Source organism: Rhea pennata, chromosome 7 (genome assembly GCF_028389875.1).
Source record: "Rhea pennata isolate bPtePen1 chromosome 7, bPtePen1.pri, whole genome shotgun sequence".
Classification (NCBI taxonomy): domain Eukaryota; kingdom Metazoa; phylum Chordata; class Aves; order Rheiformes; family Rheidae; genus Rhea; species Rhea pennata.
The window spans coordinates 6,298,297-6,325,830 of record NC_084669.1 but is presented as its reverse complement, the minus strand read 5'-3'; the positions used below and the strand labels follow the sequence as shown (position 1 = coordinate 6,325,830).

At 37.8% G+C, this 27,534-nt stretch overlaps 1 protein-coding gene across 3 annotated transcripts in view; it reads left to right on the top strand.

Moving 5' to 3' along the window:
- The first annotated feature begins 647 nt into the window (after window positions 1-647).
- Window positions 648-27,534, top strand: part of INPP5F (inositol polyphosphate-5-phosphatase F) — a 45,733-nt gene continuing 18,846 nt past the window's right edge. Inside the window, exons 1-8 of one of the 3 annotated variants that reach the window (XM_062580613.1) lie at window positions 648-868; window positions 12,674-12,754; window positions 19,745-19,881; window positions 20,339-20,467; window positions 21,110-21,277; window positions 21,569-21,625; window positions 24,589-24,784; window positions 26,975-27,154. In XM_062580613.1, the coding sequence (XP_062436597.1) occupies window positions 772-868; window positions 12,674-12,754; window positions 19,745-19,881; window positions 20,339-20,467; window positions 21,110-21,277; window positions 21,569-21,625; window positions 24,589-24,784; window positions 26,975-27,154 (1,045 nt within the window). In that variant the 5' untranslated portion in view covers window positions 648-771. Of the gene's footprint in view, window positions 869-12,673; window positions 12,755-19,744; window positions 19,882-20,338; window positions 20,468-21,109; window positions 21,278-21,568; window positions 21,626-24,588; window positions 24,785-25,762; window positions 25,842-26,974; window positions 27,155-27,534 lie in introns of those variants that run through there. The other 2 variants (XM_062580611.1, XM_062580612.1) reach the window with 2 other exon arrangements.

Genomic DNA, 27,534 nt, shown 5'->3' with positions numbered 1-27,534 from the left:
CTTCCTCCGCACTGGGTGGCTCTGGGGGCTGTGCTGGGGGAGGCACCCACCCTTCGGGGCTCAGGCCTGCTGCCCCGCGCCAGCACCCGGCCGCCACCCGCGGGCCCGCCGCGCCCCGTCTCGCCCCGCCGCGCAGGCCAAGCGCGGGTCGCTGCGGCCCCGGCAGGGCCCGCCAAGGCGCCGCGCGGAGCGGCGGGTCAGCGCGGCCCGGCCCGGCCCGCCCCTCCCGCCCCCGCTGCCGTTAACGGCCGCCCCGCCCCGCCCCGCCCCTCACCGGCCACTTCGGCCGCCGTGTCGCCGACGAGGGGAGGAGGGAGGGGCTCGGGCTGTGCCCCCTCCCCCCGCCGCGCCGCGCGACGGCGCAGAGAGAGGCGGCCGCGACCAGAACACCGCCCCCGCGGGGCCGCCCGGCCCCGCCCCCGGCCCCGCCCCCGGCGCCGCGCCGCGCCTTTAAGGGGGCGGCGGGGTCACGTGCGCCGCTTGGGCCGGAACCCGCGCGGCTGAGGAAGCGGCGCTCGCCCCCCGCCCGCCCGGCTCCTCGGGGCAGCGCGCGCCCGGCTCGCGGGAGCGCGCCCCCCCTTGTCCGCCTGCCGCGCGCGCGCGCGCTGGGGAGGCCGCGCGGCCGGGGCTGCGGCGCGGCGCGGCCGGGGCGTCCCCTCCCGTCCCGTCCCGTCCCTCCCGGCCTCCCTCCCTCCCTCCCTCCCTCCGTCCGTCCGTCCGTCCGCGCCGGCGGAGACGGGAAGCAGGGCGGCGGCGGCGGCGGGAGCGAGGATGGAGCTGTTCCAAGCCAAGGACCACTACATCCTGCAGAGCGGGGAGCGCGCGCTGTGGTGCAGCCGCAGGGACGGCAGCCTGCAGCTGAGAGCCGGTGAGCCGCGGCGGCGCGGCGCGGGCGCGGGCGCGGGCTGGGAGCGGCAGCGCCCCGTCCCGCCGCGGGGCTGCCCTCCGCCGGCAGCTCCGTGGCCGCGAGCGGAGCGCGCAGGGCGGCCGCGGCGGGAGGTCGCGTGCGCCGCGCCACCGAGGTGGCTCGTAAGGGGAAGAAAGGGGGCGGGGGGGGAAAAAATCCCTCAGTTCCTCGGGACCGTGGGGCTCCGGAGTTATTTCTGTGCCGTGGGGTCTCCATTCCTCTGCGAAGCAAACTGCCGCTGCCCGCGCTGCCGCCTCGCTCGGAGCAGTTCGGTGTTGAAGCACACTTGGTCACCTTGCCCGTGCATCGTTAATAAGGAGGGCCATCTTGTGTCGCCGTCGGCTCTGCGCGAGTGATGGGTCTCTGCTCCTGGCTGCCTGCATCTCTGAATGCCTTCAGGTTTCCTTTTTGGGAGAAACCGAGTAGCGTGTGCATCCTCTGTTACGAGAACGTGAAATGTTACACGTTTTCTGTAGTGACTGTGGCGAGTACAAACAAAAACTACCTAGAGGGACTACTGAAGTTAATTATAGGCTACAGAAAAGATAATGGAAGCAAAAAATGTCAGTATGCTTTGTTTAGGTTTTTAGCTTTTATGTATTAATAAAGAAGTCTTGGACAGAAATTCTGAAACAGTGCTGGATTATAACCTCGTGTTTGGGAGGTTAGTCACAAAAAATCACCTGGGTTGATTGACTAATCAACTAGATTATCCTTGGAAACTATCTTGTTTTGAATAACATATGTATCTGATAGGTAAGGAATAATACTGCAACTGACTATACTGCTTAAAATATTTTAGTGAAGTACCTGGCTATTTAAACTATAGCAGGTTGAATGAACGTTACTTACAGCCTTCTAAAATTGGGGTCAGGTAGGATACATACACCTGTATATGATCAAGTTGGCTATGTGAATACAGTGCATCTTCATAGGCTTTTAAAAGGCTGGAGTAACTATTGTAACAACAAATGTTACTGTTTGTTTATCAAAAGAATCAGTCTTTAATACTGGTCATTCTTGTGTTGTTACATCTTTGTCACGTTCAGTCATGTTACTGCTTCTCTCCTGCCAGTTAAATTCATTTGCATCTCTTAGATAGTACTACAATCTATCTTTGGCTAATTTGACTTATTACATTTTTGGTGTAGCAGTTTTTTTATGGTTTAAAGTTCTGGCAATTTTTATAAGCTGCAGGACAAGACACTTGATGTTAGATGAAATCCTTGTTGTAATAAACATCTCGTTTTTAGATTTGCTGTAGTATCTGCATAAGCATGAAATTTTCACTTTGCTTCAAAATAATAAAAACAAACTAGCAAACTATTCTATAGCTTGTGGTTTGAGAGCTTTCATTTAAAAGCATCATTCCCGTGTATTCCAGCAGCCTTTACTGTTAATTCCTGGATTCCATTGACTTCATGGAGGCTTTGCCAGTGCCCTGCAGTTTGTCTGCATACTATTGAACAGGATTTGTCCTTAGCATACCTTTACACTTTCAGCTCTTGTAAACTTGATTCCTACTCAGCTTGATGCTGGCTGATAAAAGGCAATATGATGTTGGAGTTGCTTAGTCTTTTTTACAACCTTGGTTGTTACAGTTGCACTTCCTACTTCAGTGGCTTTTTGGTTTTGTTTTTTTTTTTCCACTGTGCCTGGTTGTTTTGCTGTGAAATGAAATACCTTAGCATGTTGAAAGTAAACCTGAGAAGCACTATTCTCTCATAGGCGGTATTTCTTTGATCAGTAACTTTTGATGTTAATAACCCAAAGCTAGATTTTCTTGATGTTAACAATTTTATTACATTTGACCGTTTATAAGAAAGGTCATTGACTGGAAATGAGTAAATAGATTGCTGTGTGATGAGTCACTGCCATATTAAAAAAATGAAGTCACAACTTATGATCATTGACGTGTTTAATAGTCTATCAAAAGGCTGTAATTTAACCATGTCTGTACTTGTTTTTGGAAGCCTTGGTTTTGTTCTGTCCCACAGTGGCTATTCAAATTAATTTGTATGCATATATGAATTGAAACAGATAAGACTGGCAAATCTTGCTATATATCACTTTATATGATGAAGGTCTCAGTCCAAAGAGCTTAAAAAAGCTATATAGCCCCCCCCCCATTATGTTAGCTCTAAAGGCATGTTCAGAAACTTGATAACTTTGAAAGGTGTATTTCTGGCCTCTTTCTCTCATGGAGATAACTTTTTTTAAGCAAAGAATTGGCAAATATTTACTTTAAACAAAGTTTGAGGCTTGCCCTAGTTTGAAGGTTGTCTGCCTGTTTACAAGATCTCTGATGTTTTTCTCAAAAGTGAAAGCACTAATGAGTCACCTGTATTAAAAAAAAAAAAAAATCTTGAATCATTTTAGCAACATAAGTAACTATTAAGAATTTAGCTGCCCACAATCTGTGGAAAACATGCTTTGTTCTACCATGCTTTAAATGCATTATAACATCAAGTCTTGATCTGGATTTCAGTTTTAGGTTACTTTGTTTACGCTTTGCTTAGCTCCTGGCAAGGAGTCCTATATAGATCAGAATCATGGATTTATGTTATCGGCTCTTTTATCGATACCTACACCTATACTTTAAACCATAGTATTGAAGATACAGAAATTTCTTTTTCTTCCTTTTTTTTCCTTTTTCCTTTTTTTTTTTTTTTTTTGAGATGGAAGAAAGGAATGAGACCTTTCTGTTGAGTAAAAACTACTAGTTCCTCAAATTTCTGACTGTTTACTTTAATCCTTTGGGCAATAATGCCAAGCTAAAAAAATGATCAGGCGTAGTTTCTACTAAAACCAATGTAGTAAACACTTTTTCCATCCCTGAGGAGAACTGTCAGAAATATTCTGACTGCCATACAAATTGGAATTTCTGACGCAACTTTTGAGCACCTTATGCTCTTGGATTCCTTGGCTTCTGCTTTAAAAGGTAATCTTGGAGTAAGATGTGCTCTTACCTCTGGACCTATAACTTGATGCAAATGAGCATTCACTTTCTTCTTGTTTGCTTTTTCTAAACAGTGTTAGGAAACTAGTGTAACCAAATTTGGTTTTTATCTATTAAATGAATGTGCATCAGCAACTGGAGCAACACCTTTGAAATCTTTTTCTTTTGACAGGTGCATTACCAGGCAAGATTTTTGGAGATCAGGGAAGAGATTTTTTTGGACTAAGTTTCTTAATCTGATAGTGAAATCTGATATGAATCTCAAATCATGAAAAGGTTATCAAATATTCTAAGTGTATGTGTTTGCCTCACTCCTCAAATAGACTTTGCAAGATTCATGAAGAAATTATTTGCTAAAACTTGTTTTGTGGCTCTAGACTTTACAAGGGCTTGTGGTAGGTTTTTTTAATCTGTGAATGCTGATGTTATCTCACAGTTGATTCTCTCACTGTTTAATGGTGAGCGCGATGTTTCGGCTATGTGTGTGAACAAAAACTGAATAAAGTGACTTAAGTTGACATCTGTTAACTGCAGTGAAAGGCAATCATCTAGTTGATACACCACTTACCTTCTTTCAGTGTGACTGTTTTGGTTTCAAAGGTGACTTAGTCTTCATGGTCTGTAATTGAAACTGCTCAATACACAGGAGAGACCTTCTGTTGATAAAGTTATGCTAATTAAAAGGTGGCATGGCTGTGGGAGAGGCAAGGGAGGTTCTATCTACTTTTAGATATGCAGTGCTTGCAGTGTCCTTGACTAAGCTACAGAGCCTTTGCTGGCATGGGAAGTATCAGTGGGCAGTACACAGTGTGCAGAAACTTCTCTTTTGTTAACAAGCAAAATAGTTCATAATGAAAACATGATTAAAAATGGCTAATGCTGTAACTCAAGAAGCTACTTTTTAAGACCCTTGTCTGAAAAATTGAGGATCTTTGGGAAATGATTTGAGGCACAGGAAGGCACTTTTTGGCACTTTCACTGACAACAGTGAAACGGGTCTTTTTCTGGTCATCTTCAAACTGCTACATTGCATGGCAATTGCTGCTGGAGTTCTGAAATGTCAAGGGACTTTGCCATAACTTTTCTTAAATACTTCATTTGAACAGTGAGACTTCTCAGATGGTCATTTAGAACTTTATTTTACATGCGAATTCTACAGTGTAATATCAGATAGTTCAATATTTACTTAGGCTATATTTGAGAATGTGTTAGGAAGATTCATTCTATTAAGGCTGTGTATGGAGACTCAGAAGCTAGAGCCTGGCAGACTACTGCTTACATGGTCATATTTTTCTTTATGAAAACCTTCCCCAAGAGAAGTTTTTTCTTTTTTTTTCCTCTTCAAGTATAACTGAAGGATCTGAGACTACTTACAAGATGTTGAAAATGTCTAAAAGCATCATGGTTCATTTTTGAAGCTAAAAAGAATCTGAATTCTCAATATACATCACTGGCTTTGGGAGAGTAAAAATACAAACTTGCAATGTGAAGTTTTCTTCATATTGTTAAAGTTGTTATAAACTTCACTTGTGATTCAATAAATAGATGCGCTCTTTGAATGTTCTGTTTGTTACAAGTATGTTCTAGTTTTGAATGAAAAGTCTTGACTAGCTATCTGAATATTTTTTGAAAAATCAGCCTCCTAGTACAGTGATTTAACTTGATCCAGGATGATTTAATTATACTTCTTTTCAGTTGTGATTCAGCTGTATTATTTACACCTGCAAATATCTTTTGGAAATTTCTAAATCAACAAATAAAATTATTCTGAGACAGACTATGAATACAAAGGGTCCACTTAAGGGTATGTTTGTGTATAGTGAATTTCTTCTGATCTTCATTTGTTTGAATCTTCTATGAAGTATTAATTCCTGTCTGAATTTAACACCTCCAGCTGATGGTTTTTCAAACATGTCAGCGGATCATATTCTAATTATATTCTTATCAGTACAATGATTTTGACAATTGCATCATCTTGGCTTCATTGAAACCAAGTATATGGGAACAACCCTCAGATGAGTAGCTTTTGACCAGACTTCAGCAGAAGATTATTTGGAATTAACATTCAGCCTCTTTAAGAAATAGTGAAAAACCCATTCTAATGAAAGCTTTGAAGCAAGAATATACAGCCGATATTTAAGTATAATATTCCTGTTTTCCCAAACACTATTTATGCCATCTCCTTACTCAACTGGGAGAAGGCTTTTAAACTTAAAAATTTTCCTTTTAAGGAAGAAAACTTACTTGAATAGAAGCCTAGAAAGACTGTCCATTCAGTCTGAATAACTGAAAACAAGCAACTCTAAAAGTACTTTGAGCTTCAATTCTTATGCTCTGAAAGTAGTCCTGTAAGTCTTTATCTCTGATAATGTTAGGGACAGTAGACAAGGTCATACTAGTATATTGAAGTATATAACATAAAATATGCTGGCATGGTGATTCAAAGATAGATCCAATTCAGAATTTGGTTTTAAGAAGTATGTGACCTTACCCAAGAGGTAGTTGTAAAATGCAATATATCTCTCTATGGTTAATGGTTAAACTCCAGTTTATTTCCTTGTCTGTTTCTCAGAGTAGCTGGCTGTAACTATAGTAAAGCAACAGCCTTCCCACAAACCACTGATGCTTAAATATTTTTTTTTCCCGGTATTGAAATCATTTGCAAAAATGTTTAACTGATATGGTCTGCTATCATTTTATTCAATGGTCAATTTGGGTGATTTTTTCTGTTTAACTGTAGAGGACAAAAAAAAAAAAAAAAAAAAAAAAAAAAAAAAAACCCAAGCATGGTAGGAAATCCTTTACTTTCTGTTCCTGAAACAGATGTGGCACCCTCCACTTTTCTTCAGAGGGGAAGTTGCTTATTGAACAGAATAATAGCTTGTGGAGGGAGGGGAAAATGAGAAGCTTTTGGGTATACTGTTCTTATTCAGATTTGAAATAACTGTTCCAAATCCATGTTTCTCTGTATTTTGATTTTTTTTTTTAATCAGTTGGATGATCTGAGAGAAGTTAATTGTGGAGTGAGAAGAAAAGGTGTTAGTGAGGGGGCACCTTGCCTTCCTTTAACTTGGCTATATTGCAGCTATACCACTATTTCTCTTGTACCTCTGAAGAGGCATTAACACAAAGTCATTTGACAGTAATAAACACAAGAAACTAGTTTTCATAATCTTTTTGTTCAGTTAATTTGTGTTTCTATTTAGGTCTTCTAAGGATAGCATAGCTTTTTTTTTAAGATATCCCTTGCTGTTCAGCCAACTTCTGAAACAGTATATCTTCAGGAAAAGTGAACTTAGTGTTAAAATATTAGTTATCAAAATGGGTTCTTTAGAGTAAATCTTTCTCCTGCCTTTCTGATAACTTCAGTCTTGCAAAGTAAATATGACTTAGATGCAGAGAACTCACTGTTTTCCTAATACTAAGGATATAGCTTAGTGCAAACAGAGCTTCTCTGAAATATCAACTGAAAATGGAAACATGTTAGTGATATATTAATTATCATCACTTATTGTGGACTAACATATTAACTTTGGATAAATGGAACTCACTGCAGTGACATTCATGTTGTATTTCCCTGCCTCTATAGAGAAAGTGTGTGTCTACTAGCAGACTTCAGAGGTGGAGAAAAATAACATGTGAATGGGTGCTTGGCCACTGAAGATCAGTGTTTTTTGCCTTTTAGAATTTCCCTTAAAAATGAGTGGTGGTGATTCCCTTAATCTGAATGGTACATTTAAAGGTTCCTGCAAAGGAGTGGGGGACAATTCTAACCTAAATTGTGATTGAAATGAATGGAACAACTTCTCAAGTCTAGCGACCTACGGGATCAAATTCTGTTTAGAGGAAAGAAATTTTACCTCCTTTCCTCCCCCAGCCTTTATCTCTTCCCAAATGATCTTCACTAGAATTCCCCCCTCCCCCTTTTTTTTCCTAGAGAGTTCTGTAATCCAAACTAACTTTGAATTCCTTTCTTAGAGAGGAATAATTCACTCTTATCCCTTAAAAATAGATTTTTATGTTAAACTTATGTTAACTGTAAACTTTCATTCTTACAAATTTGACTCTTTAAGTTTCTGAAATGACTTGCTTTGTAGATGCAGATGTGCTGAACTACAAATTCCTGGCTGATAATTCCATGGCAACACTCACTGGGTTGAGATAACTTTGTATTTCAATTCCAGTTTTATTTGCTGTTGATGTGTACAGCTGCAGTCAGGACTAAGATAGTGGGATGTGTGAAGAGCAGAATAACAGATTGCAAACTATTCTGCTCCTTATGAGTCAATATCTTGCCCTTTTAAATACTGAATGCAGTTCAAGTACCCTAATATCAAGAAAGATGACGACTTAGATCTTTAACAAAGTGGTGAACTTTTCACTGTTTTGTGGTAGTCTTTTATGTTAGTTTTAATTAAAGCAAATAACTTAAGTGCTGTGAAGAAGTTTCTCACATACAGTTCCCTAGAGATTTACTTCATGAAAATTATTCTCCTATGTCTTATTTTCTTACTTTCCCTATACTTAACAGATCTTCTCCATACAGTTGCTCCATGCTCTTTCTTTACCGGTCATTTGAGAAGCTGAAGCCAACTGTTAAAAATGTTAGAAGGCTGTAGCTGCCTTGTGATGCTATGAAAGACTGGGATTATGGATGACACAGCATGATGCAGAAGGAGTTAGAGGGGGCCTGGAAGGGTTTAGCACCCCCTGCTCATTAGTTATCTAGTACATGGCTTCCTGGGAAACATGGAATTTGAAAGGTCAAAAAATATGCCAGTTTGGCAGACCTTTGAGCTGTATAGTGGAGACTTTGTATTTTTTCATTAGGAAAAAGGGGTGGGGGAGAAGGGAAATTTAAGACTCTTCAAGCACATAAAGTACTTGGAAATGAAGCACTTCCTTCAATACAGACAGTGGGCAGAAACCTGATAGCAATACATGCAGAGGGGAAAGCTACTAGAAGTCTCTTGAGGAGGTCACTAATTTTTAATTGTTTAATTGAATCTCCTGTGAATCTCTTAGAACCTGGTACTGAGCAACTGATAATAGCAATTTGTTACCACTGTTTAGTACAAGAATTCCTTGTGCAATTTCTTCTGATGCTAGATATTCTTGAGACAACTCAGCTTGTTCTGTACATGTGTTCTTGAACAATGCTTTTGCATGGTGGCTCAGATTTTATAACTGCAGCAGAATACAAAGAAATGTTCTTTATCAAAACAAGTAGTATGGATTCACTCTTTTTGCTGGGTACTTTCTGCAGGACTTACATTCCACTTATTGCCACAAGACTTCTTCCAGAAAGTAAGCAATGTATCTGTTTATCTTCCCCACTCCCTGTTAAATGTCTACTATCCCACCTGACTTGTGCTCTGTTTCTGTATATTTGTACTAACTTTGAAATATTGAAGAAGTGTCCCCCAAAAAGTAAATTGCCACTTCATTTTCCTAGATGCAAGTTGGAAGGATGTATATCTTCTAGTGTGCTGTACTTCTGCTGTTGAGACAGGCACTCTAAGAAAATTAAATGGAATTATTCTTTGGAAAACATACTTCTCGAGATTGGAGGGTTAGAAGGTTACTTTGAACAAGGCCATAAGATATAGTAGCAGTGAGAAGATTAAACTAGGATTTTGGAGAAAATTCTTCTAGTTTTATAAGAGGATTTAAGAACAAACTGGACAAATTACAAGCTTAAAGAAATCAATTAACCTCTGTTTCTAAATCTTCATCCTATGAAGAAGAGCACTTTGGTTAAGTTATTGAGGGCTCTCTAGTCTGTAACACTTGGAGCTAAACTATGTAAATAAGTAATTAAACTATTCCTTCAGTCACTTGTTTTGTTTCAAGTTTGGGGTGGAGGGAAGTAAGTAAATGAGTTTTACACTTCATGATTACTAGATGCTTGTACTGGTAAGGCTAAATGTCTAAATACTTTTCCATCTTTCTGCAAATAGTGTAGCTTAAATACAAATCCTGAAATCTGCTAGAATGAAAACTTAGGTAGCCTGTTAGTTTGTTATGTCAAATTTATTTTCTATTAGAGAAAAATTGCTAATCTTAATTCTTCCTGGTCAGTTTGTAATCTTTTAATATGCGGTAATATTTACAATACTATTCAAAGATGAACTGAAACTGAGATAAACTTTCTTTGAAAAGCCATGAGAGGTCATAAGGCTAAATAGCAGTAATAATGAACTCTTCTAGTTGTCTTTGATCTAAAGCAGACAAAATTTAAAGAAAAATTCATGAATCTATTAAAAATATCATTTTTCCTGAAAGTTAGCACTTCAGGTGTGCATATATGTAATAACTTGTGTTAAATAGCAAGAATGACTGTGAGAATTAGTGCCCTCAGGCTATGATGGAAAGAATTCTTGGGGAATAGCATGTGTATGCATTTAAATTTTTATGTATGCTTGAATGTTTCCTATACTCAGCACATCAATAGGAAGTAAGTCAGAGCAGAAGAGTGTTTCTGAATACTGAAAAAGCAATATTTTTGAAAGCCATTTTGGTAAAGAAAGTAAGAGTATTAAACTCCCTGAGCTACAGCAAACCTGGAGGATAAGTATCCTAAGACAGTAAGACAGACTTTCTCATACATATAGACAAAACTTGTCTATAGGCAATTTTATGTGAACAGAGGTGTCAAGTTTGGAGTTCTTATAGCTCCATGCTGAGAGAAGAAGTATTATTGTAGAGGTCTTGGACATTGTAGAGTAAAATATCATCCAAAGCATATAATTATGTCTAGGGCTACGAATGTCAGAGTAACCTACAGAACTAACAGGACAGCAGCATAAGGACCTTTATCTGTAATTAAAACAATCTTGAATATCTTTTGCAAGTTACTAGAGCAAAACCTGATTTGCTCTTCAGAGCTTTGTACTATTATCTCTTGTTATAGCAGGAAATGGATTTTAAAAAGTTTTAGGTAGTATTTGTATTACTAGGCTTGTAGCGACAGTCAATCAGTAGTGGTTCAGTTCTTCGAACTCCTCCTAATATACCTAGCTTTATTAGCTGATTGATGTATTTAGATGATTCCTTGCTGTCACGATGGAATAATGCTCTCATGCATATTTCTACATGCTAATGACTTTTGCAGTTCTTCAGCTAGGTCGCCCTTGCTTGTAAACTCTTATCCCTTGGATAGTTTAAGACTCTTTTAAACAAACTGAACAGTTAAACGAGGAGATCAATTATAGATGTCACAAAGATGGAAAAAAGTAGATGAAGTTTGAGGCAATTCAGCTCTGGAAGACTTCTAAGGGTGAAGGTGAGACTCTGGAGTATGAATGAGCAGGCAAAGGTGAAAGACTTAGAAGTCGGGAAATGGGAAAGGTTCTTGGATTTCTCTTTCCTGTAATGTCATGGTGCTGAGTTCTAGCTGCCCCAAATTTGCCCTCTGCTTAAGCAGGGGTCCTTTTTGCTTATGTGACCTAAAGCACTGGTGTTGTCTTCTAGAGCTGGAGCTCTGACTGTGCTTGAGTTCTAACTCAAGGTTTGCATGAACACTAGACTTTGAAGTACATAAACTCATCTAGTATCTGTATGTCAGAAGTATGCAAAAATAAGACTGACTTGTCAACAGCAGATCATAGACTTTCCAGAAGCAAGCTCTTATGGATAAAATGTATACAGTTATTCTCTTCCTCCTCCCCTCCCCTCCCCCTCCCCCCGCCATTTCTTGGGATGTTATGCAAGTTTTTTTGAATGTTCATTTATTGACTATAGGAGCAAAATTTTAACTTTTTTTTTATTATTTTTTTAGTACTGGGCCAATAGAGATGTATTGTAAAACCTTTCCAACCTAGAATTTATCAGGTTTTGTAGGTAGCAACAAACTTTCTGACATTCTCGGAACTGCAAATCCATCTCTTTTCCTTTTTTTTCCCTAGTTGTTGCTTTCTTAGGGTTGTTAATTGCTTCTACTGTTTTACTTTAATTAAAATATGTAACTTTTTAAACTAATTCTTTGCCATGTTCAGTGCCATGTTCTTGAACTCTTACAGGTGTTACACCACTAGTAAACTTTTACTGAATGTCAACAATAGGCATTCTGTGTGATGTATACTTCGTATAGTATTTTACTAGTTTGCATCAAATGATGGTTTGGCTATATGTTGACAGGAGTACCTTTCACAGCTGACAGTTGATAGTGTTGTCTTTCTGCTGCTTTCTCTTCTACTGCTTTAGTGGTTCACTGGAATTTCTTAACAGCAGGAGGCTTAGAAATCATATAAAGCATACAAAGCTGAGTTTTATACTTTGGTGTTACTGCATGTAATTTTGCATCTCATTAAGCAAAAGAGGAAATATTTATGCATACAAGATGAGAAACTAATTGTAGTAGGATAGAGATGGGAGCAAACTGGGGCTGAAAGTAAGCATCTGTTAGGTTTTATCTAGAGCTACTTTGCTAACCGAATGACCCATATTAAATTTTAATGTAGCTGTGTAAAATTGTGATTAAGATTAGAGACTCTAATGGCTATTAGAAGAGCTAAGTATGCATTAAACTGAACAACTGTAACTCAAAACAATTCTGCATTTTTCTTCCTAAAATAACAAAAATGCGGAGTGCAGCTTTAAATAGGAGCAAAGCATTTGGTCAGTTGGTTAAAGCAAAATAGCTAGCTGGTACCTACTTGATAACAAACTGAAACTGAACAGCATATGTATCTTATTCTTGTTGCAGGAATTGTAGAGTATTTTCTATCTGCTAGGTGAGAAAGTGGAGTGAATGAGTTAATTATGTTGAGTTCATCTAAAAAATCTGAATGCTATTTCTTTTGCAGCCACTGATCTTCTTTTGGCTTGGAATCCTATTTGTCTGGGCCTGGTAGAGGGAGTCATTGGTAAAGTTCAGCTTCATACAGGTATGTCTTTTCCCCCCTCATTTCCAATACACTTTGTTTTGAAATCAGTGATGCTACAAATAACCCATTTAAGCTATACAACGTTGTGTAGCCTCCTTCATAAAGGAGGAATACTCCAACTCAAATCTGAAGTGATTATTATAGCTGCAGTATACAAATTCTTCTTCTTTCCAGTGTATGTACTTTAGCTTTTCTGTGTTTTGTGAAAAAGTATTACTTTCATAAATGTGAAGAGTAGAAATCTTCAACTGAAGTTCTGAGGCATAACATAAAGTTCAAGACCTATTTATTCAAGAAGGTACAAAACCATTATGCTATCAAACTGTCTTGTGTGAAAACTTTGATCAGTAGTTTTTGCACTATACCACAAAGTTTGAATTCTCAATATTAAATGAAAACTTGAGGAACAATTACTAAATTGAGATGATTATTTGAAAGTAAAACAAACATTTAGAAGCATCTCTGTAGTTAAATGGGAATATTGTAAGGCACAGCTGTAAAATAAAATAGGAGCAGAATCCATTGTGATTAATAAGCTTACTTGCTAACCAATTCCATTTTTTTCAGTATAATAAGGTCTATATTCTCTTAGCTCTAGTCAGCTGTAAAGTCCTGTAGACAAAATAAATATGTATTTGAATATACCAGCTTTGACTAGAAGGATTTTTCTATGGGAAGAACTCTGCATGTGCCTACTGATGGATAGAAAAGCTAGCCATAAACTCTGCTTTTACTCTGTGCCATTCTTTATTTTTGTGAATGCTTAAACTCTGCATTTAAAATAGTGCCTGGCAATACAATCAATACAGGTAAAGTTTCAAGTGTTCAGGGATACCAGGATGGATTAAGCGCTGAAATGGATCAGATGTTTGGTTTGTCAAATAGAAACAGATACTGTGTGGTGTGGGGAACTCATAACTGTTCTAATTTAATGATGAAACTGATGTTATATTATGACTTCTATTCTTGATGAATGCAGCCCTAAAATGACAGCTAATTCAGGTGCTGAGACTACCAGCATTTACTGCTGTGAGGCAGGACGACAGAAAATGTTACGATGTCTGATTTGTACTGTGGGATACATGACTATGAAGCTCGAAGTGGCTTTGAATTCCGGTATGAGAGAGAGTTAATCTGAGTGTGTTTTTTAAAGCTGGATGGACTCTTTTACAGGAAATAGTTGAGGCAGGAGGAACAGAGAATAGAACTTACAGTAGTCATAACGTCTTAAAGTGTGTTTTCTCTTTCTTCTTTGATTACTTTAGCTATTATGGCCAACTTCAGTATAGGAGGCATCAGGTGAACTTGGTGGCATGCTCAAACAGAATGTTGAAATCGCAAGAGATATGAAGAAAGTAAAGAACCTGGTTTTATCTCCACAATCATCTCTGCTCTTAAGAGCCACAGTCTACTTAGTTGTTCTTTATGTGGCACTCATGATCTTTTTCCAGTTTTAGTACATACTTCCTTAAATTTGGAAGGGTGGAGCTTATGCAGAGCTCATGGAGATGTGCCAGACGGATATCACACGGACCGCTCTACCACTGTGTTTTGTTTTCTTTCTCTCTCAGTAATGCACCATTGCTATTTTGACACCTAGTTCTATAAAGTGGTCAGATCCATAGGTACTGCAAGCTCTAAGTATTATTCCTGACAGTTCATAGCCTATTTCTGAGGTGGGTTCAGAAGCCCATCTCGCTATAAAATTTACAATCACCTTCCCTTTTCAATTGGCACTCTCTTTAAATTTAATCTATTTTTTTCCTCTGTTCCTTCTATGGATCTTTTCAGCTCTTGTTTTTCTGATCTGATGCTTCAGAGTGGTTCAGCCTTTTGTCATCTCAGTCTTTCCCTTATCCATGCTTACTGAATTTAGCACGAACTTATGAAAGATGGCCGAATTCCTATCATGACCTCTTTCTGCTGTGGAAAATGCCCCTTGCTTGTTTAACATGATTGTCTTTTAACCGAGTGTTTAGATGCACAAAATCCTTCTGCTTTCTCTCTAGGGAGCCTAGTTTAAATGCTGTTGAAGGGGGGGGTCCTTATAAAATGTCTTTGTGAAGTGGTAGTATATTGTGGCAACTGAGCATCCTTGAATACATGCTTATTGTGAGGCACTTTCTGTTTATGAAAGCAGAGTTGAAACTGCCCAGCATGTGACTGTTAACAGGTGCCAGCTTGTTGTTATCAGGTAATAAGCTTGATCACGTAGTCTTATTTCCATGTTTCCTATACACATAATGTGTCAATTACGCTTATGCAGGCAATCCATTCAGTTGCTGCTTAGAGCAATGGAAGCATTTTGCTTTCTCTGCACCTTGTTTAAATGGCACTATCACAAATAGTGCATGGGCTATTTCCTCTTGGTGATATTCTGGCATCTAGCAGTGCAGCTATGCTGTGAGGAAATACCTATTTTCTTGATCTAAATATCTTGATGAGGAAAGATATTGTCTCTAGCTATTTGTTGTTGCTCTTGGGAAAACTACAATTCCCTTGATTCTGTTGAGAGGTACTAAGTGTCCTCCATTTGGGCTGCTATCAAAATAAAAGGTCCACTGAAATGACTTATGTAGTTCATTGTTGATAGGAGGTTTAGGAGGAACTCTCATTTGATTACATAGAATCACTCTTGAATATAATCCTCTAAATCATCTAACATTCTATATTCTATGATTCTAACAGTAACCTGTCTTCATTACTTATTCTTGTACCATTCTTTGTCACTTGGAAACTTTATCAGCAAAAGTTAAATAAATATTTAAATGCTGAACCAGGAAGCATTTTCTCTAGACTTCATAAGAAAACTGTGCTGTGGAAGCTGACTAAAATGTTCCTTCCAGAGTTGATCTGTTATCAATGGGAACAGTGGGACTATGATTTTACCCGCCTTGCTTAAAGTTGTAAGAATCAGATTACTTATTTTGAAGCTAGAATCCAGTAGGGGTTGTCTTGCTCAACCTTTGCTTATTAGCTGTTTCTGGAAGGAAATATTGTTTAAGAAGCTTAGCGCATACTGACTACTACTGGAAACTAACTTTTTTGAAGTACGCACTGCTGCTTGCACTCTTTCAAGCTGTTACTAACCCCGTGTGTACTTTAATGTCTTGGATGTAGATTCTTACGTGATCTTGAAAGACTTGCTTACTGAGTACTTCAGCATTTTTCAGAGCTTGAGATGTCCCTGCAGCCAAAGTCTTAAGATCCTTAATTTAGTGTTGAAATACCTTTGCCAAATTGCTGTAATTAGGGATGAGATTTTTAACTGACTCCTAATCTTGCCAATCATATTGTTGGCATAGTACAGGAGAATTTGGAGGAAAGCTTCCATGGCAGGGAAGCAGTTTTATGAGAAACCAGCTAGCCAGTTTTGAGTGGGTTTGTATTTTAATTCTTGGAAGAGTTTCTGACCTGCAAGGGTCAGTTGTATACTTAGATACGCAATTTCAAAAGGGCAGACTTTTCTGAATGCTGGAAGCCAAGACAATACTTGAAAGCATCCGGCCATAATTGAGATCAATTTCTGTTTCAGATTTCCTTGTTGCTTCCCTAATAGTGAAGAGTTTTTTAAAAGCATCCTATTATTTAATTAAAACCAAACTATAAGAATCAGATTTTCCTTATTGTCTTTTGGCTCATCACAAAACCACTTGTAAGAAAATGTGGAATAAAAATGGGAATATAAGAAAAAGGATTTTAGGATGTGTTGTTGAAACTAAGTTATCAACAAGTAACACTGCAAACTGTCTTAGTACAGATGCACAGGACTTTTTGTATGCTTGCCTTTATGTGGAAAGATCCTTGTCTCTTGCATAAACACAGTCTTCACTACCAGTTAGCTTGGGAAATCAACAGATATTCTCAAGTGACTAGTTTATAGAATAATTTTTGTCTTGTGGTCCAGTCAGTGCATATGCATACAAAATATCAGTGTAGCCGTTTAATTTCTGTTGGTCACAATCCAAATACTGAACAAGTAGAAGTTTTTTTTTCTATAAAAATGGAGACTTTTATCCATTGAAGTAGTGCTGGTAGCCAGAAGGTTTTTGAGTTCTGAATTAAGACTTTCTGACCTACTTAAACAGACAAACAAAAAACCTTTTTTCATTTAATGGGAGGACTCTGGCTTATGATTACTTAAGCTGTTGCTATTAGTACTCTCTACTAGTTCTCCTCACACTTTTTTAATGGTACGAGCTCTCATGTGGAAGCTTTAATCCCATCTCATCAGAGACCGTTTAGTGTGTTAATCCAAAATTGTAGTACTAGAATATGCTCAGAGTTAACGCTGCATATCTAACTCCATCTAAAGTTGAATTCCGATGTTACTTCCAGCTAACTTCCAATTCCTTTCCGCTACCACAGTGCCTTGTTTTTCTGTTGAGCTGCACTACTATGCTGTGTAAAGTCTGTACGCACATCAGTTTGGTTTGCTCTTCCTCTGCTTATTAATTGAAGACCTGTGTTAACGCTGTCAGCAAGGTTCTACAGCAGGGGGGAAGTGTGGTTTATGTTAACATGCCACTGATTGTTGATAGAAATGATGAGTGGTTTAGTATCTGAAATCTGCTCAGTTGGATAAAACTAATATGTCTAACTTGATCTAATAACTTACGGAGTTTTTTTGTGTGCAACTAAATTCTAAGTTGGATATAGTTGTGCAGATAATAAAAATAAAAGGTGGTGTAGTTGCTTTCTAGATAAAATCAAAACACTTGCAAAAAGCAATATTTATAGAGAAGTTGAGTGCAGTTAGAACTCTGTCACTGCTAGAAAGGGACTTGGAAACTACATGCTAGATTGTTTGAGAAGTGTTAGAAAAACTTAAGCATATAGCACTGCTGTGCTGGCTGGGTGTTGAAGGAAACGGAAGGAACTAAATTCCTGTTTTAGTGAAAAATGGCAGATAATAGCTTGTTTTAAATACAGTGCTTTAAATCAGTTGTTGCCATCTGTTCTTTCTTAGATCATAAAACAATCAAATCTTAAAAGATGGATGATTAAAACATGCATTTCACTTTCTGAAATGAGAGTACCTATAGTGCACTTCTGATTGTGGAAGGTATGATATATCCAGGAAGAGACAGTAACTAACTTTTTTAAAAGCTTTTCTATGGGACTTTCCTTATTTGCAGAAGCCTATACTCATCTGGGGACTTGTTTTTTTTGGCTACTACTAGCAACTTTTCCTTTACAGCATATTTTATCTGCGTAGTTCTTGAGTTTCCTTTAGATTTGTTGGAGCTCTTTATTTCACTATTCTTGAGTACTGGCTCAAGTTTGTCAAGTACTGTTTGGGCAGTGGTGAACTTGTTTTTTAGAAAACCATAGGCACTGAACATAAATGACAAATGTCTTCATTCCCTTTCCTGCAACTCTTTTTTTTTTTTTTTTTTTTGAGGGTAAGAGTGGTCTCTGGTTCTCACAGCATGCTTGTCAACGTAGGCCTGTCTTCTCTAAAGAGTGACATAACATCTAAATCAGAGTGGATTGTCATCTACACAATCAGCAGTCTACATAGAATCATAGAATCAGTAAGGTTGGAAGGGACCTCTGGAGATCATCTAGTCCAACCTCCCTGCTCAAGCAGGGTCACCTAGAGCATGTTAGACAGGGTTGCATCCAGGCGGGCCTTGAAGATCTCCAGAGAAGGAGACGCCACAACCTCTCTGGGCAACCTGTGCCAGTGCTCCCTCACTCTCACAGGGAAGAAATTCCCCCTCACATTCAATTATTCCCTTTAAATAGGAGAAATTGGCTCTTAAACATGTTGCCAGCTTTCAGTTTTTGGAAAGATGATCACAACTTTGATAAAACTTTTAATTCTATTCTAAAAGTATATTGGAAAAAGTAGGGAAGGAAAATCTGGGTGTATAAACTTAAATTATCCTGAATCTTTTTTTCCTTAAGCATTTGGAGAGGATAAAATATTGTTTTTAATACAGTGAGCAATGAAAAAAAGGTTGTTGGCTATAAAGCCTCAAAATAGACTTTTTTCTTATGAAAGCTGTATAGTGTATTCCAAAGCTTAATAATGCATGACATAATCCATTGTCCAAAGTGTGGCAGCAAGTGAAATTTTATCATAGCAGGCTTTTAATGATTATGTGTGATCTCCTCGGTTAAACTCAGCCTCCTGCTTTTAGGAGAAAGTGTGGGTGTGGGGGTTTAAAACTTTTTCTGCCTCTTCTATCTCAGACTTTTGCTTTTATCTTATAAAAGCCCAGCATACAGCTGGCATGCTACTGATTTAGCTATGGGATTAAAATCAAAGAAATTAATGTCCAGTTACTACTGGCAGTGGGAATGTTACTGGTCTGTTCTCTATCTCTTTTAAGTGTTGATGTTATTATAAGCTTTGTGGACAAAGTATATATAAAAGTCACTAAAATTGGTATCTTCATTAATCCTTGTCTCATTTATTTCTGAAGTACAGATATCTAAATGAATGTGTTGTTAAGCATTAAACGTGAGCTTCTATGATGAAGTCCAACTTTGCTCACCAGAGTTCTTAACTCACTTAACTCATGAGTTTCTTGCAAGCAGGTGCCATTTGCTGTTTGTTTTTTTTTTTTCCACTTAGTGGAAAGTACTGAGGGGAATATTTTACTGTGTGGTAAACTCCAAAAATGCCTTGTTTTTTCTAATTGCACTACCATAATGATTTTGGCAGGAATATGCCACATCCTAGAGGTGGTCTAATTGCCATAGGTGAAGCAAAGGTAACTTAACCCCAAGTGGACGAAGTCTGAAATTCATCCCCCCCCCCACCCCAATATAAGACATGGAATAAGTATTGTTTTGGGGATGTCTTTTTTTTTTTTTTTTTTTTAATAACAGTATATAGTATAATACTGCAATAACAAATCATCATTTGCTGGATTCTTCTAATCAAATGGCTTCTAGCAAGGTTTTTACATTGGAAAAGATCTGATTGATTAGTCTAAGTGAATGTGACTTTATAGTTAGATTTTAAACTTTTTCCAGATTTACCATGGTGGCTACTTTTAATTCGTCAGAAAGCATTGATTGGCAGGCTTCCAGGAGACCATGAAGTATGCAAAATAACAAAAATTGCAGTGATTCCACTTTCTGAAACAGAACCTCAGGATCTGGAACTAGAGGTATGAAAATCTTTGCATTCCTTTTCATGGGAGAGTACTTTTTCACTGCCCTTGCATCCTTTCCATTTTGGAATCTTAATCTTATAATTTGGCTTTAAGAGAAGATCTTATTTTACCTATTGAAGAATTTTGGCTAAAGGAAAAACAATACAAGTGAATAATATTAACTAACTTTGTAGTTTTAGATGGGAAATTAAAGTGGGTCTGGATACTTCAGTCATGTCAACTAACGTAATTTTTCTCACAGTGACAGTGGAAAATGGCTTTTGTAAAGATCAAGGGAAAACTAGACTATAAAGGGAAGCCTGCATGCTTTCCCCTGTATTTTAGATCATCTCCCCTAGGTTTGTGGACTTCTACATAGACTTGCTTTTGTAGACTTCTCTTAAAACTTCTTTGAATATGTTAAAGTATACTTAAATTTTGACTTGAATTCAATACTGTTGCTATTATTTAGCTTTGTAAAAAGCACCATTTTGGGATAAACAAGCCAGAGAAGATAACACAGTCTCCAGATGACTCAAAATTTTTACTGAAGACCCTTACTCAAATTAAATCAAATGTGTCTGCTCCAAATAAAAAGAAGGTACGTTTTTACCATTCTCTTGTATTTTTTCCAGAATTTTGTAGTCAAGTTAAAGGTTGTGGTGAGTGATCAGAATAACCTATATTAAATGACCTAAGAGAGCTGGTAAAATACTGCAGAATGTGACAGCTTTGTCCTGAAGTTCAATTGAATTTTTGATTATTTAACTGTTACTGTTCTTCCCTCCTGTCTTTTACATAATTCCTGAGGAATTTCTAATGCCTTTTAACAAGGCTTGTTTCTAGTAGATTTTGAATCTTCTGCAGAAGGCCTTGTTTAAGCATCTCTTTTATTAGAGTTGAACTTGAGATAAGTGTGCATAAATTTTTCTCAACCTACCATCTCACCAGAATACTTTTGACAATACTTAGTTTGGGTTTGAAAATATAAAGAATATGGAATACTTATTAAAATTGGGACAGGTCTGACTTTGCTCCAAATAATCTTCACAATGAATGTACTTTGCGTGATATTTTAGAAGATGTTGGCCTATGAGTTATCTCTGCTAGCCATTTTAAAAATTCTGCTTCTTGGTGAGAAAAATGTTTGCTTTGCAAGGTTAGAAGCATCATTTAGCAAATACAATTAGAATTCTGATATTTTGCTCTTTTATTGAAAGATATTCTATTACTTTTATTTCAGATTAAAGAAAGTAAAGAAAAAGAGAAGCTGGAGAAGAGATTATTGGAGGAATTGTTTAAAATGTTCATGGATTCAGATTCCTTTTATTACAGCCTGACCTATGACCTAACAAATTCAGTACAGAGGCAGAGCATGTGTGAGAAAACTAACTTGCCTCTGTGGAGGAAAGTAAGTAAAGTCTTCCTTTAGGAAGATGTGCAATGTTAAATATATGTGGTCCAAACCTGTCAGGCCACGTTCTGCATATAATCTGCAGCAACTGAAGATCTTGCCCTGGAACAGGCTTCTGTTCAAGGAAATGAAAGCTTCCTGCAGCATGTCTTGAGCTGTTTAATACTTGGAAGCAATGAACATTATGTTCATATGTGCTGTTGTAGTGAATGCCCTCAGTGTATCTACCAAAGATATATTCAAACCTTGGTTAAAATAATCCAAAAGCTATCTTTTTGTTTTAAATAGGTTGATGACAGATTCTTTTGGAACAAGCACATGATTGAAGATCTCATCAGCACTGATGTGAGTCTTTTCTCAAAACATAGCTATGAGTACAATTCTGTAGCCTTACTTAAGGCCTCATAAAAGTTGATTAGCAATCTGCATGGCAGCGAGGTCAGGATCAGGGCTGTGCCTGAGTTGAGCAACTGACTTCCTGGGCAGCTGACACTCCTTCCCCCAGCAAGCCTTCTCTTTTGCCTGCAGTCACTGCTAATGAATGAACACCAGCCAAACTATTATTAAAATAAAGCAATGCAGAATAACTTGTTCTGTGGTATAATAGTTTGTGCTGAATCCTGAAGGAGTACTTAAGATCGGCCTATCTTTGAAATGGCTTATCCCTGGACAGAGCTGATTTGCTTGCTTTTCCTTCTAAGAGTAAAGAAACAACACTGTTGTTTGGAACAAGATTTCTGTCATAAGTGGAGGCTTTTGTATACATACATATACATGCACACACTTGTATATAAAAAATGTCCTCCTTTGCAACAGAATAGCTGATCAACATAACTGTAGTATAAAACAAATTTTTCTGAACAGTTCGACCATGAAGAGACTTTTTCATTCTAATAGGCACACAATTTACAAAGAAGCAAGATCATACATTAAAGTGGTTACTGTACACTTAATTTAACTTCCTCTGATCGGAACAGATCTAACTACAGTTAGATCTGTTAGCTAACTACTAAATCCCAATTTAGTCCAAGTATTAGGTTCTCTTAAAGCTGACAGGCCTTTTACCTTATGTTCTATCTTTTTCATTAATGATTTTATACTCTATATGGGATTAGAGCAGGATAAACCTTATCTTATGGTGTATGAGCTTATGGGATCAGAGTAGGATAAGCCTAGGTGTTCAGTCAAGTTTCACACAATGCAGGAATTTAACTAGTTGGATCTTTGCTTTGTAAGATACACATGGATAACCTGAATTAGCATGGGCCTCAGATCTAAATTCTGTTTAAGAAATGGAGACTTTAGAATGAAAGGACACTACTGTGCAGAGCTGTGAAGCTTGGGCTTGGGTGCTAAAGACAGCTGAATTGGTCCATATGAAGCCTGTGTTTATAACCTGCTGAAAACAGGCTAACAACTTTACTAGTTTTTAGTGTATTTTAGGTATTTTTGGAAGTTGATGTGTTGTAGCAGGTGGTCGTGAACCTAGGGGAAATAACCAGTATCATAAATTTACATTGATTATTATTTAAAACAAACAAAAACACGAGGAATGTGACTCTCTAGTGACAGTCAAGCCTGACCTTGATGAAGGGCATCAAGAAGCTCTGCAAGCTTCTTAACCTAAAGAAATAGATTTTAGTTATTTGTGTCTGATTCTTTGACATTTTTAGCAGTGAAAATATTTTTTCAATAATATACAAAAATGTCCATATTCCAGATTTTTTTAAAACTGGTACAGCTGAAGAATGCTCTTCCTTCCCTGCTTGCCACAGAAGCTTACCTTCTAATGAATTGTTCAAATCTTACTTTAGGCTTGGCAAAAAGCTTTCACTATTTTCTTTAACCTCAATATTTTATAGTACCATACAATGCAGAATTTTTGGAGGTGAAAGTATCAATGGCTTTGAATAAACACCTATTAGTTTCATAGGGTCCCCTTGCAGGCGTCTGCCCTGTCACCCTGTAATGGTTGTATTAAATTAAACCATAACGCTAACAATTCTGTCATAGCTTAGGTAGCATAGAAAAAGACACTACATTTCCCTTGCAGGTAAGGTTCCTTTTACTTAAGGATGTTTCCAACAAATAATAGTGAATACCTCAAATATCTTTCCACCTTTATTTGAATTTCTCTCTAAAAGTGCTATTAGAATGCTACTACCTGAATGAATGTTTTCTATATGCACAATAATTTAATGTGTTTGTGTGTGTGTGTGTGTATATATATATATATATATATATATATATATATATGTAGAGAGAGAGACACATGTAAATGTAGATTATTTTTTATCTTAATAAAATGAAAATACCTATTCAAATGGTCTTGGAAGCTATTGTTGTGTTTATGGGTTTCAATTTCTTCCTTCACAAGAAGGAGAAAGGAAGATAGCTAGTTCTAGTGGGCTGGGCTGCTCTTACATGCAAGAAAAGCTCTGAAGAACATGACTTTTTTGGTAGGATGATGGGCATACTAATTCTTGCTTATACAATTAGTTTAGAGCAGTCAATATTGGCTGAAAGATTTTTTTTTTTATTGCCACACAAATGCACCTTGCTGGTGGACAGGTTTCTAATAAGGAAGAATTGAACTGATGTTCTCAAACCTGAAGTCTGACTTCTGAGGATGTGCTGTGTTACAATTGTGTGGGGGGGAATATTTTTTTAAAAATTGACGTTTTAGTTTGTTTTGAATTGGAAACGGCAGAAAACTTTAATTCACTAAACACACATTGCCAAGCTATTTATCTGAATTTATGGCTTATTGGGAAATTATTTTCCACCTTTATGTGGACGTGCAGGGTAAAACTGCTTTAAATCAGAAATTAGGTAATCCATTTACTTTTTTTCTACTTTATCTGACTTGACTTTCTTAATCTTTGGCATGAATAGCTATTACTCCAAGCTTTTAAACCTCATTTTGTATAACATTGTTTTATTAAAACTTTCTGTAAGGAAAGGGAAAGCTTTTAAAATTGTGGTAGGAATGCTAGGACTCTCTTAAATCCCTGGATAACTGGGAGCAGAGGAGGACTTTTTCTTTTCTTGCTTCCCCATGACAGAAATCCTGTCGAAATATGTTTCTAACCCACATCTCCAACCCTCTGCTTTTAAAATCCCTACAACCAGCAGAGGGAAAAATGGTAGTATCTTTTGTTGGGAATCAGACACAGATATGACAAAAGCTGCTTAAAAAATATGGAAAGAATATATAGCAACTGTTAATATACCTCATAAATGGTGGAAAAATTTGTAGGTAATGTAGAATAAAACCAACATATGTAAATTTTTTTTGTAATGTTCAGAATGCTGAAGTGGATTTCTGGATTATACCTATTATACAAGGATTTGTGCAAATTGAAGAACTTGTAGTAAACTATAGTGAATCTTCTGATGATGAGAAGAGCAGTCCTGAAACTCCTCAGGAATCAACTTGTATAGATGACATTCATCCAACGTTTCTGGTGGCACTTATTTCACGCCGGAGTCGGCACAGAGCTGGTAAGCAAACATAGTTTGGAGTATCAAAAGGCCCAAATATTGATAAACAGCTTAGACTGGATCTGAACAGACTATTTTGGACACTGAAGAGGAAGACAGAAGATATAACTTGGAAGACAGTACTATGTTGTTCAGCAGATGTTAATATCCTGTCAAAGTATGTGCTGTAGCCTTTCCTGCTTATGGGAGACTAGTTAATAAGGGAGCTTCACTGGTCTCTTGGGGGCTGAATGTATCCTTGGAGATGACTGTTTGGGGACAAATTTTCCTGTCCTGTTTTCAAAGAACACTTTGATCTGAACCTTGCTTACATCTCCGAACTGATTTTGGTACTTCAGTGGGCCTGGGTGGGAATGAAATTTTCAAAGCTCTGTCTTTGAAGGCTTGACAGCATCTCAATAGGAACTCGAAGGCACCTGAGAATTGTTTGTCATTTTCTTTTTTCTTTAACCTGAAGATGAGTAGGTAAGGACAAGGTGTGAAACAGGGACCATGCTTTGGTCTTGCTCATTATTTGACTTAAGTTTCACTTACCTCCTTCCTATTAAAATATTTCCTGTGTTTGGGAACAGGGGAAAAGATTGAGTTGCTTTGGTAGGGCCTGTACAATTTTGACTCTTTCTGAGCTACAAGCACTCTCCTGGTTCTCTACCTAGTCCAACTCCTCTTGTCGTTTCTACACAGCCAGTCTTCTAATACATCAGAACAAGAAAACCTGGTGAGCTTATCCTAATATGAGACTGGATTTCGTATCGCAACTCAATTCAATGCGTTTAATCTAGTTCCAAGGAAAACTATTGATCGGAACTTTTTGGAGTAAATATGTGATGGTTCTAGGATAGTGTCTAGTTTGCAATAAGACTTATCTATGCTAAATTGCTTTAAAAATACTGAAACTGAATTGCAGGGTAAATTGCTCATCAATTCACTCTTTACTATTAATGACCTATGACCATCTGATTCCTAGTCCGGAACACAAATTGTGTAGAGCTTTTTCTCTTAATACAAGAGGATTGTTCCAGTAAATTGATGCAATGCTTTGAAGAATAATTACAAGGTAAAACTGTTTTCAATTCATTCAGTAATGCTTAATTCTAAGTGTTCAAAGTGTTCTTATTTATGAAACTAAAATATGTAAGAGTCTCTCAGGCTTTCAAATTAGTGTTATACTGTTTTTTATTATTTTTCAGACAACTTGTTTATAATAAAAACACATTGCACTAAATTATTAACACTCTTAAGACATTAAAGAAAGGTGCCATGCGACATAACGAAAGACAGCTCTTTTTAAACTTAGAAAATAAAAGCATAGTACCTGGAAAAGTTGAGACTTCAAGAGTAAGGGAACTGCAGGTTTTTTTGTTTGTTTTTGGTTTTTTTGCAATGAGTTAGTTTGGTTTTGGAATCATGTCCTCTGACCTCTGGGAGAGGGAATAAGAAAAGGCATCTGAAGCTTTAGTCTGGAATCATGAGCCAAAAGCTCCCTCCTGATTAAATTCTATAGAATGGCATTGCTACTTTTTGTCTCTGTAAAGGCCTCTATGGTGGGTATCATACATTCTCTTCACTTTCCCATTTCTAACCTTTTCCTCTCCCCTTTATAGCCCTTAGCTGGTGTTGTGGGGTTCAGTTCAGAAGCTGGGCCCATTACTATTTCAGGACTCAGAACAAGATGTTCTGATTCTGCAGAACTGAATTTCTGAATGATTTATCTTTAGATTTGAATCTTTCTACACTTTTTAACTTATTCTCTCCCCCATCCTTTCTGAAATATTATAGCTTCTCCTTTACCTGATTTCTATATGTGAACACCTGTTACGTTTAATGACCAGATCAGAGGCAACTAGGTGAAAAATAGTGTGTATAGTTACAGGAGAAGTATCTGCTTTTAATGGACAAAATTAGATGTACAGATAAAACAAGAAAAAGCCTTCTCTTCCTATGTTGTAGGATGCCCAAATTTTTGGGCAGTTCATGAGATCTTATTGTGAGAAGTGGAGCATCTGTCAGTAAAAGGTGGCCATAAGTTGTGGGGACTGGAAGAAGATACTTCTACTGGACTTCTATTGTTTGATGTGGGAATTTGGCTGGAGCTCTATTCTTGTTACTGTTACTAAAACACTAACAAAGTTATCTGTGTTTAAGACTAATACTTAAATATGAATTAATCATTATTCTCCTTTCTTCTAGGAATGCGGTATAAGCGAAGAGGTGTTGATAAAAATGGGAATGTGGCAAACTATGTTGAGACAGAGCAACTGATTCACGTCCATAATCATACTCTCTCGTTTATTCAAACACGAGGCTCTGTGCCTGTTTTCTGGAGCCAGGTTGGATATAGATATAACCCACGGCCCCGACTGGACAGGAGTAAGTATTTTTGAATGGAATATCTGAAGATCAGAGTTCTGTTATAAATAAGGAAATTGGAGTGATTCTTTACTAATAGTTTTCCAGTGACTCTAAGAGCTAAAAATAATAATAGTGACTTGACTCAATTTAACTCCTGCTCTAATCCTGACTATATGAAGCTCTGACTCTTTGTCCCATGTAAATTCAGAGGGATCTTGAGCTGCAGTATTTAATCAAGTGCGTGTTTGTCTCGTCTTATTTGTTGCAGTGTGTTCTCAGTTGAGAAGGGAGATATCTGGTTTGCTCTTCTGAGAAAATATGCTTAGTGATATCTTAAGAATACCTCTATCTGAGGTTAATTTGTGCTGCGGTTGCCTGTGGTTTAAGAACTGCTAACT